Genomic DNA, 10,899 nt, shown 5'->3' on the forward strand with positions numbered 1-10,899 from the left:
GGAAAAAAAATATTTTAAAATCGGTAGCAAAAGAGAAAATATCAAGAAAATGAAAAAAACTAAACCTGAACGAGAAAGAAAAGGAAATGGAAAAAGGAAAAGAAGAAGGAAAGAGGAGGGATATGTAAAAAATAAGAGAAATTGAAAAAGAAGTAGGTAGGTATGTTTGTACATGGATCAATAGAACAGTAAAGATAGAGGTACAACTAATACTAACAACCGGAATACTAACAACATAGGTATAAATATCTAATCCATACTACTTATAATAAATTTCAAGGACCGTCGCTGGAATAGGCCTTTTCAGTCGGATAAAACTTCATGCTTTGAATGGGATATGAACCTGCGCCTATTCGCTCAAAAGGCTTGCTCTCCTGTATTACCATAATACACTTTATCGACCACTCACGCTCCAACTGTCAGACCGAGCTAGGTCTATCAGACCGCCGCGCAGTAAGGTGAGGGGCGGAAAATAGCTTCCGACTTCTAGGTCTGTCAAACAGTCAAACCGAGACTGGCCTACTCTGGGAATTTTTCCCAACCGTGGCAAAAGCTCCGGCTTTTACGGATGGGTATACCATTTATTGTTTTTTTTTTTTTTTTTTTTTTTTTTTTCGAAAAATTTTTTTTCGAAAAAAAAAAAAAAAAACTTGAAATGAATTTGGTACGTTTTTTAGGTGGGCGAATAAATGGTACACTTACCCTAAATAAACTTGAAATGAATTTTCTACCACGTACTTTGTGTCAAACACGTATTTGTAGAAGCAATCCACATCGCGTAGGAAGTAGTTGTAGAGTTTCTCGAACCCGAATTTGCTTTTCTCTATGTCGTAACGCATTTTGGTTTTGATCAACTCCAGAGGCTCCTTGGCCATTCTTATGGTGGCCTCGGTAATCCTTGGATCCAACTCGAAATCTTCATCAGAAGGTCGGATTGATTCAGGAATGTCGTTGAGGCTGGAGCAGGTGAAAATATTTTATGATAATATTATAACTTAACTTAACATAAGGGAGTGAATTTGGATATAGATCCTACATATTTTGGAGGATCTCAACAAATATGACTTCATTAATGCCACTAATTAATAAAGAAACTTTATTAATTTATTGAACTATCCACCTGCTTTTTCCTATATGTAACTGATCCCCGGATAAATGCCACTAATTAATAAAGAAACTTTATTAATTTATTGAACTATCCACCTGCTTTTTCCTATATGTAACTGATCCCCGGATAAAGGGTCTTTTTGTAAGTTGGTATGTGATTTTTCGACATTTCCAAATTTCAAACCCCATTCCATAAGAGATAACCTTTGATATTTCGCCTGATATCAACACTTACCGTCTCAAAATCAGACCCAGCTGGTTTTGCAGTGTAGCCAGAACGTTTCGCAAGTTCTGTTTAGCTCTGTTAGCCTCCGCCATCCTGTTACCGTAACGAATCTTCTGCTTCTCCTCTTCCAGACTTTTCTCGATATCCTCTGGTAATTCCACGTCCAAATCTTTCACCTGGGGAGAAGATATTCCAGAGTTAAGGCTCTGTTATACTGAGGCAACATGAGGCATGCTTCAAGTCTATACCAGACATTATCTTGAAATAATGAAAACGCATTCATGCTAAACATAAAATTAAAATTGAAAAAAAAAAAAGAAAAAAAAATTATTTTTTCCAAACTAGAAATGTGTGAGGATTCAAGGTCTAAAGACTCGAAAGTGACTCTATAAGTTCTATTACAATACATGATAAGTTTAACCATACTGGGAAGATCAGTCCGACAGTCTGGGTGCTTTAGAAAACTTACCTTACTCACTTCTATGACTGCCTTCAAAAAGCTCACCTTCTATTTCCTCTGACTTTGGGTCTTCATCTCTTAATTATTCAGATTCAAATTGAGAACTTTGGATGCTAAGGTCTTAATTATTCATCTTACCTTGAGAAGAACTAAACGAAAATCCTCATCACTTTATCTAACCTTGTGTATGTCATAAATCATAAAAGAAATGTTGTTCCATTGTAGAAAAATATTAAGGCTCGCGTAGGAAAATGACCTAATGGTGAATGTCCCGACATTAGTAAACAACTACAGTTCTCATAAACATGGACAGACCGAACTTACATCCAAGATAGGGAACTTTCACAACAGATAATATACTACTTGTGTCATGTCGGGTTTGCCTTAAATGCTCAAGAATATTGTTGGGGGGAAGAGCTCTTTCGTGAAAATCTACCACTTGAAATAAAGTCAATAAAAAATAAAAAAATCCACAATACCTTATGCTCCCTATTATCCTATTCAAAGCCTTTTTCTTTCTCTCATTTCCTTTTCTTTCAATCCCTTCCTTTTCTCCCCTGACTTTTTGTCTAATTTCCCTTTTCATCTGTTCTTTCTCCGGATTAACTCTTTTTCTCTATACTCTATACTATATTTACCTCTTCCAGTTTTTCTCTGTCCTCAATTTTCTTTTGTCGTAGAGAACACAATAAAACCTTGCGACGATGATGAAAACCAGAGATGACCTAGAAACTTACTATTTACTAAAAGACGAACACCTCGTGACCTAGTTGTTCAGTGATCTGTAAAACTCACTCGGAAAAGGCCCCCCCCACGATTCCTCAATGGGCCTGGAAAACTTATCAGCAAATTATCTTTATCTGTAGCTCTCCTTTCACCGAAACCGAACCACCGCGCACCGCACAGTTCAAGAGTAAATTTAATAGTTGTTGGGTGGGGGGCAGAGTGTCGAACTAAATTCAAAATCGTCGGTTCGCCGAGTCAAAACTTTTACCTCACTTCTTTCTTTCAATTAATTTCGGGGGGGGGGAAATAAATTTCTTCCGATATTTTTTTTACGTTTTCTAAAATCGACGAGAGGACGAAGACAAGATAGGAGAAAGCCAGCCGTTCTGAGAACGAACCTTATCCTTTCAGGATAAAATCCGTCCTGGGTAGGAGTCGAACCCGCGGGCTAGCGCTTTCAAGGCAGACGCGCTACCAACCAAACTAACTAAGCTGACTATATCCTACCTTGACATTTGAAAACTCCAATGGAGGCACCACAGTCTGGCGAGCGGGATCATTGATTCGATAGCTGAATATGTTGCTGTCATCGCCACACGAATACAGGTGACTCTGGTCTGGTGACATGCACAGCTTGTTAATACGTCCATATTGATGGTCATGCGTGGAGAGTTGGAGATAGGTTCCGGTGTGGTTAGGAGCGTTCGGGTCGATTTGAACCAGACGAATGATCCCGTTCCCGAATCCCAGGTACAGATGGTTGCTGTTGGGACTGAAAGAAGACCATGGGATTCATAAATCTTGTCATCTAAACTTGATTATTTTCTTTCTTTCTTTCTTTCTGACTGACTGGCTGACTGACTGATTGACTGACTAACGGACTGGGCTCCTTCCGTGCCCTAAATGTTTCTCTTTACTTACAGCTTACAGATGATTTCCCCGCTAAGGTATTACAAATTAATAAAATTCATGACTTGATTTGGACTCGAATAGACCTAAAGTCCACCTTGCTAATCTCTACACAACTGGGGTTGGTTATGTGTACACCTAATATACATACTCGTATGTAGGTAAATTTCATGTACCTGATATTAATGTACGTAGTAGGTACCCATAACCAAAGCATGACATTTTTTTACTGCGTACAAAACAAAAAAAAATGTAAAAGGCATTTGTTCATAAATGGCATTAAAAAGGTCCATAATCATATTCCCATCACACTAATCTCTGCTTCGGAATGCAAAGTAGGAACGTCCATGGGAATAAACCTACATTTTAACGTGAATGTGAAATAAATGTGTTAGGTAGGCGTAGCTTGTTATGGGTATTATCTATGTAGGTAATGCGGTGCGTGAATTACAAGCTAAAGCTTTTCTTTCAGGGGAGTCATTAAAAATTTGAACATACGTAAGTTTCAAAAATAATGTTATAAATAAGTAGGTCACACACTTTCTATTTATACTGAAATAATTCGTGCAGGTACGTTTCATCTTTGGTTGTCACTCAACAAGGAAAAAGGTATGGAAAACACGAAAACTAAGTAGGTCACACACTTTCTATTTATACTGAAATAATTCGTTCAGGTACGTTTCATCTTTTGTTGTCACTCAACAAGGAAAAAGGTATGGAAAACACGAAAACTCTAACAATATAGGTAATTAAGTAGGTTGAATGAAACACATGTCGACATTGTTGACGTAACAAATGGCGCCTCCACTAACAAAAATAAATCAGCCCTAATTTTCGGGATCAAAGAGATGGAGGAATCACGAGCAGGGGCGGAATCCACGAAGCACCGGCAAACAGCAAAACTAGTTCTGGGAATGTTTTCTAGCATTTCTAATTTCTATGAATGGTTTTCAGATGCAGACTTCTTTGAAATAAAAGGGAATGTTTTCTAGCATTTCTAATTTCTATGAATGGTTTTCAGATGCAGACTTCTTTGAAATAAAATAAATGTATTAAATGTTTTTAAATTAATACATGCAGTGGGTAGTATTCTAGAATTGGTGTTAGCGCAAAAAAAAGCAGAAATTCTCTTTGAACATTTCAAAAGGTCACGTTTGTGGTGACAGAGTAGAGGAGAGGAGAACAGGTTCTTGAGTATGTGTGACAAAAAAATTGATTAAAATTCTTCTTAGTCCAAAGTAAAGTTCTGAGTCTGAGTCCCATAGGTATTTTCCTTTTTGGGCTGGCAATTTACCAAAATTCCGAAAGATCGAGGAGGACTCTTTTCGAGCCTTTTCAAGATTAGGGCCTTAACTGTAGGTACATTTCTCGAGATCCGATGATCTATATAAATTATCGAATCTATTTGTTAAATTTGATAACTGTGGCCAAAATCTCAAGTCCTGAGAAAAGCAATCTCTCTTTGTGAGGTTTAGCTTTTTCAATGTTTTCTGACGAAATTCCTGTGTGTGGAGTACAGTATGTAGGATTATTGCACCCTAGCTTCTGATTTAAGGTTAGAAGGGAAAGCCAGTTCACTCACACTTTTAGAGCACAGGTTGCGGGTAAGCATAGTCAAATGCTTGTCACAAATATCGTTCTTCAATTATTACACCCAAGAGAAAGTTTATGATTTGACTTGGACTCGAACCACAAACCTCCAGATCCAAAGTCCACGCGTTAACCACTGCACCACTGAGGTTGGCTCAGTATAGTAAGTGTAGAGAAGTAATTTTACGCTAAACATCAAGGCCACATGTGTTGTGTAGGTAGATTCGTATAAGCTTACCCCATCTTTTGGGGCTGTTTACCCCTACAGTGGGCTTTTTGTGCACGACAATGCACCAACCAAATGGCCTTCCTTCAGGAGTGATTATCTGAATACCCTGCTCTGCCTGGGATCTAAAGAGAATACTAGAGAATACCTGTGTACTAGTCCACACAACACTAGTCATCTATTCAATTGTTCTGCAAATCCCACCAACCTTACACCTGTAGACCTGTGGAATAGCCCTATAAAAGTAGCTGAGTTCCACGGAAGGAGCCCAGTCCGTTAGTCAGTCAATCAGTCAGTCAGCCAGTCAGTCAGAAAGAAAGAAAGAAAGAAAATAATCAAGTTTAGATGACAAGATTTATGAATCCCATGGTCTTCTTTCAGTCCCAACAGCAACCATCTGTACCTGGGATTCGGGAACGGGATCATTCGTCTGGTTCAAATCGACCCGAACGCTCCTAAAAAAACTCACCTTCTATTTCCTCTGACTTTGGGTCTTCATCTCTTAATTATTCAGATTCAGATTGAGAACTTTGGATGCTAAGGTCTTAATTATTCATCTTACCTTGAGAAGAACTAAACGAAAATCCTCATCACTTTATCTAACCTTGTTAACTTTGTCTAACCCTTTTGAACTTTATCCAGTCCAAGTAAAAGTTTGTCTGACCTTACTTGAATGATTTGGAGTCCGACATTCTAATTACTTTGACATTTAAAGACAAAAATGGTGCTTCGCCACCTTTTTTTCGTAGACATGATACCGGTGTTACTTTGGACTTCAGACGTCTGTGTCATAGAATATTCAATGCCCAATCCGCAGACTGTACCCTCATCAAATGGAAAAGAAAAGACACTACTCGTATACCTACACTGATTTCATTGACCGCAAAAGCTTAACCCGCGCTGAAATGTTTTCGATTATAGTACCCAGCCTCTATTGAAAATGTTTGGTGGAAGCGACGTACACCGGACAGTGGGAATTGAACCCGGTACTTCTGCATGTAAACCAAGCTTTGGACCAACCATGCTCTTAAAGCTGAAACCCACCTTCAACTCTGGCCGTATGGATTGGCCTGGCCGATGGGATCAACAAAACAAATAAAAAAAAGAGGTTTTATAGAGGGAACTGTAACTGCTAAGGTCTTATTGTCCCAAAATCGACGAGAGGACGAAGACAAGATAGGAGAAAGCCAGCCGTTCTGAGAACGAACCTTATCCTTTCAGGATAAAATCCGTCCTGGGTAGGAGTCGAACCCGCGGGCTAGCGCTTTCAAGGCAGACGCGCTACCAACCAAACTAACTAAGCTGACTATATCCTACCTTGACATTTGAAAACTCCAATGGAGGCACCACAGTCTGGCGAGCGGGATCATTGATTCGATAGCTGAATATGTTGCTGTCATCGCCACACGAATACAGGTGACTCTGGTCTGGTGACATGCACAGCTTGTTAATACGTCCATATTGATGGTCATGCGTGGAGAGTTGGAGATAGGTTCCGGTGTGGTTAGGAGCGTTCGGGTCGATTTGAACCAGACGAATGATCCCGTTCCCGAATCCCAGGTACAGATGGTTGCTGTTGGGACTGAAAGAAGACAATGGGATTCAAATTGAATCAGACGAATGATCCCGTTCCCGAATCCCAGGTACAGATGGTTGCTGTTGGGACTGAAAGAAGACAATGGGATTCAATTTGAACCAGACGGCGAAAATGAAGATGGTTTTGTCCTCACTCCCACTGAGGATGTAGGTTCCTTCTCGGTTTGATGCCAGACAAGTTACGGAGGCAGTATGAGGCTTCAGAACCTGAGAACATAAGACAAATTTGCGTTTAAAACAACCTCAGTGGTGTAGTGGTTAGCACGATGGACTTTGGATCTGGAGGTTGGTGGTTTAAGTCCAAGTGAAGTCAGAAAATTTAGTGGATTGTATTTTGCGGGGAAAGCATTTGTGCTTAACACAATTAAAATTCCTTTTTAAAACAACCTCAGTCTCATACCTAGGCTCACATTTGTAAGGGGAAAGGACGTGAGTTATACTATACTCTTAAAAGTTATACTTAAGATAAGATTTGAAAACTGATCTGAATAAATTTTCTACTCAAATAAATAAATGATTAAACCTGAAACCTGAAGGAAAAACATAGCCAAACTTGATCAAGGCATGATTTCCATGAACGCTTCTACGTCCTCAACGGAGTACTGTTCATAGCTCCGACCATAGTACCGGCCCTCGCAGAAAATCAAGAAATTTAGCTGAGTATTTTTCTGCGATGGTCGATGGTCTCGGCAGGTATACTCTTAAAAGTTATACTCAAGATAAGATTTGAAAACTGATCTGAATAAATTTTCTACTCAAATAAATAAATGATTAAACCTGAAACCTGAAGGAAAAACATAGCCAATGCCATGGTCGCCGTTGCAGCCACGCACTAATGACAGGTTTCACCAACCTACTTTTTTGCCCGTGACAGCCTAATATCCTAACAGCCTTGTTAAGCCTATACAAATCAAATGAAACTTAACAGGCTGTTAGCTTAACAGGCCTTCTAAGAACTGAAAAAATATTGGTGGAATCCACGCTAAGTCTCTTTTATTCCAAGGATCCCTTATTCCTTACCGCTAGAACTAAGATGTCCGGTGACATATTTGGAGAACCGTGACCGACATTTTTGGATAGTAACTTGGCCTTTTTTCACATTTGTGTTTTTGCGGGGTTCCTTTTTTAAAATCCATTATAGAAACGAGTTCAACACATATCCCATTAATAATAATTGTAAACCGAAATCCATCAGGTACCACCACTGCTCCCCCACAGCCCACACTCAATTCCAGAATGTAGGAAGAAACCTCGAACTTTTTTTCAATTAGCAAAATCTCCTTGTGGTTTGTACGCAAACACATGGAACACGTGTGCCAAAGTGTTCACCACTTTGAAATGAAGTTCCGATAAAGCAATTACCGTTCCAATCAAGTTAACGTCCTGAGAAGCAATAAAGTTCCAGTGCAAGAGGGACCGTGGCATTCCCTGATTTGAATGTTTTAGACGTTCATATTGATTCCGACCGCGACAATCTTTATCGAAACAGATATAGTTTTTCCCGGAACAGCTGGCTTTTTCCTACCCTACCTGCTCTGTTCGATTTCAGGACCCAGTATGTAGGATTATTGCACCCTAGCTTCTGATTTAATGTTAGAAGGGAAAGTTCACTCACACTTTTAGAGCACAGGTTGCGGCCACATCCACCATGCCAGGTAGAGGTATAATATCCGGCTCATTCTCCTCCTCATCGGGTACATTTCTCGAGATCCGATGATCTACATAAATTATCGAATCTATTTGTTAAATTTGATAACTGTGGCCAAAACCTCAAGTCCTGAGAAAAGCAATCTCTCTTTGTGAGGTTTAGCTTTTTCAATGTTTTCTGACGAAATTCCCGTGTGTGGAGTCCAGTATGTAGGATTATTGCACCCTAGCTTCTGATTTAAGGTTAGAAGGGAAAGCCAGTTCACTCACACTTTTAGAGCACAGGTTGCGGCCACATCCACCATGCCAGGTAGAGGTATAATATCCGGCTCGTTCTCCTCCTCCTCATCCTCTCCAGGCTTGTCCATGGATATGCCATAGAGGTATCCGGCATCATACCCGTCCACAGACAACCACACTATGTCCTCAGGTGTGGACGGTGGATCCGTGGCTCGCTTCATGGGGATTGTGAATAAGATGGGGTTTGGGTCTGGGGGGATGTACTCTTCGGGCAGGTCTTTCAGGTACATTTCCTCTTGGGAATCGTCTGTAAAATAATGAAATTTCTCAAATAGGACTGAAGAGTTCTTTTACACCTCCAGTTATAGGTATGCTACGTACTGCTATAACTTTAGTCGAATTCTCCTTCTGGAAGTTATGTGTTCCAAAATCAGGGCCATATTTACGGAGAGGGCCAAAGGAAACCCCCGGCGGAGGTATGCTACTGCTAACTTTAGTCGAATTCTCCTTCTGGAAGTTATGTGTTCCAAAATCAGGGCCATATTTACGGAGAGGGCCAAAGGAAACCCCCAGCGGACTTTTTTTGCTCCTAAAAAAGTAATACATATACCAAAAGTATTGTCATATAATTTGATCATGATCGGATTCTTGCCTCTCCCTTTCTCAAATCCTGGATATGGACCAGTTCACGATGTCCTCTCCTCTGTAGCACATTTCAAATTTTAATTAAATAACAATGTTCAATTTAGCAAAAGTTACAACACGGCTGAAACTGAACTCACGCCCTCCTGTTTATTAAGCGAGGTTTTGGCCACTGCACCGAGGTAGGGTATTGTGTTCTCATCACCCTTGAAAAGGGACCAGTTCACGATGTCCTCTCTTCTGAAGCACATTTCAAATTTTAATTAAATAACAATGTTGAATTTAGCAAAAGTTACACCACGGCTGGAACTGAACTCACGCCCTCCTGTTTATTAAGCGAGGTTTTGGCCACTGCACCGAGGTAGGGTATTGTGTTTTCAACACCCTTGGAAAAAGATTAGTAGATAAAGTTCAGTGATCTATGTCATTTCCACCTACTTACAGAAATAATACTCGTCAAACTCCAGAGCAGGATTGTTCTTCTTCATTTCCTCTGCTTCTTTTCTTTTCCTCTTTAATTTAGCCTCCTTCAAAGCCTTCACTTTCTTCAGGTATTCATCCCTGAGGATTTTGGATTTCACACTCCTAAACTGGGCCACTTTGATGTGCAGGTTGGGGATCTTGTAGGAAGACAATTTACTTCGGCTCGGTATGTGATGAGGGATTTGAATTTGCATGGAATACCCATTGGTGCAGGAAACTAGGACGTTGTTTCCCTGTAATGGGATGATGGGAAATAACTACCCAGTTGCTTGTTAGACCGGCCATTCACTATCAAGTAGGCCTGACAGGTAGTGTGAACAGGTGCGCCTGTCAGGTCTACCTTTAGTTTATGGCAGCAATAAGTCTTTTAGGCAACCTCTCAGGTCTACCTGATAGTAAATGGCCTCAAGGTTGCAGCGCAGTCCCTGTTGGTGTATGGATATATCTCTTCCAAATAAATCAGCACCTGGTTAGAATTTCAGACAGTTGAGAGTGCCTTTTCTACTCCAATTGAGCGGTGTTTTAAGCTGTACGACGTATAGCGTACGTATATTTACTGTTGTCAAGTAAATAAATAGCCTCAAGAAGGGTATCTCATTTCAATACATAGGATCCCTTCAGGTAGGTTATAGTAGCTATCTACATACTCGCTGCCAACCGAATTATATTTTCATGGTAATTTTCCATCATCAAACACGTTTTATGGTAGTTAAATTCGTTTTTATTGCTATCGTAAAAAAGATTGATGCTGATTTTTTTTTTTTTTTTTTTTTTTTTTTAGAATTTATTAATTTCGCACTTTTTCCTCACCTCACCAAGCCTGGTTAGCTTCGAAGGTAGTACACCTGCGGTGTAAAAGATTGGCCGCAGCTTCGACTCTCGCCCTGGGCGAGTTTTATCGTTCTAGTGGGTTTCTCCTATGCTATCTTCCTTCTCTCTTCGATTTCGGGAAGATTAGACCTCCATTGTCAAAGTTCAATCTATCAAATGAATCAAATTTCAAAAAAAAAAAAAAAAAAAAAAAAAAAAAAAAAAAAAAAAAAACAA

At 39.8% G+C, this 10,899-nt stretch overlaps 2 protein-coding genes across 2 annotated transcripts in view; both read right to left on the reverse strand.

Annotated features, from left to right (window-relative positions):
• Nucleotides 1–409: 409 nt before the first annotated feature.
• On the reverse strand, nucleotides 410–5,026 carry LOC103508239 (the record flags this gene model as incomplete). The annotated part of the gene is made up of 5 exons (XM_008472771.1): nucleotides 5,011–5,026; nucleotides 3,027–3,291; nucleotides 1,343–1,509; nucleotides 739–957; nucleotides 410–524 (listed from the first exon to the last, which is right to left on the reverse strand). Coding segments are annotated over exons 2-5 (621 nt in total), but the record flags the coding sequence as incomplete, so codon positions are not given.
• Nucleotides 5,027–6,537: 1,511 nt separating this feature from the next.
• The window catches only part of LOC103508240 (cilia- and flagella-associated protein 44-like), a 12,753-nt gene continuing 8,391 nt past the window's right edge, over nucleotides 6,538–10,899 (reverse strand). The window contains exons 7-9 of the mRNA XM_026822875.1: nucleotides 9,812–10,085; nucleotides 8,758–9,034; nucleotides 6,538–6,826 (exon numbers count right to left, since the gene is read on the reverse strand). Coding sequence (XP_026678676.1) covers nucleotides 6,538–6,826; nucleotides 8,758–9,034; nucleotides 9,812–10,085 — 840 coding nt within the window. The remainder of the gene's footprint in view (nucleotides 6,827–8,757; nucleotides 9,035–9,811; nucleotides 10,086–10,899) is intronic.

Source organism: Diaphorina citri, unplaced genomic scaffold, assembly GCF_000475195.1.
Source record: "Diaphorina citri unplaced genomic scaffold, Diaci psyllid genome assembly version 1.1 scaffold379, whole genome shotgun sequence".
NCBI classification, from domain to species: Eukaryota; Metazoa; Arthropoda; class Insecta; order Hemiptera; family Psyllidae; genus Diaphorina; species Diaphorina citri.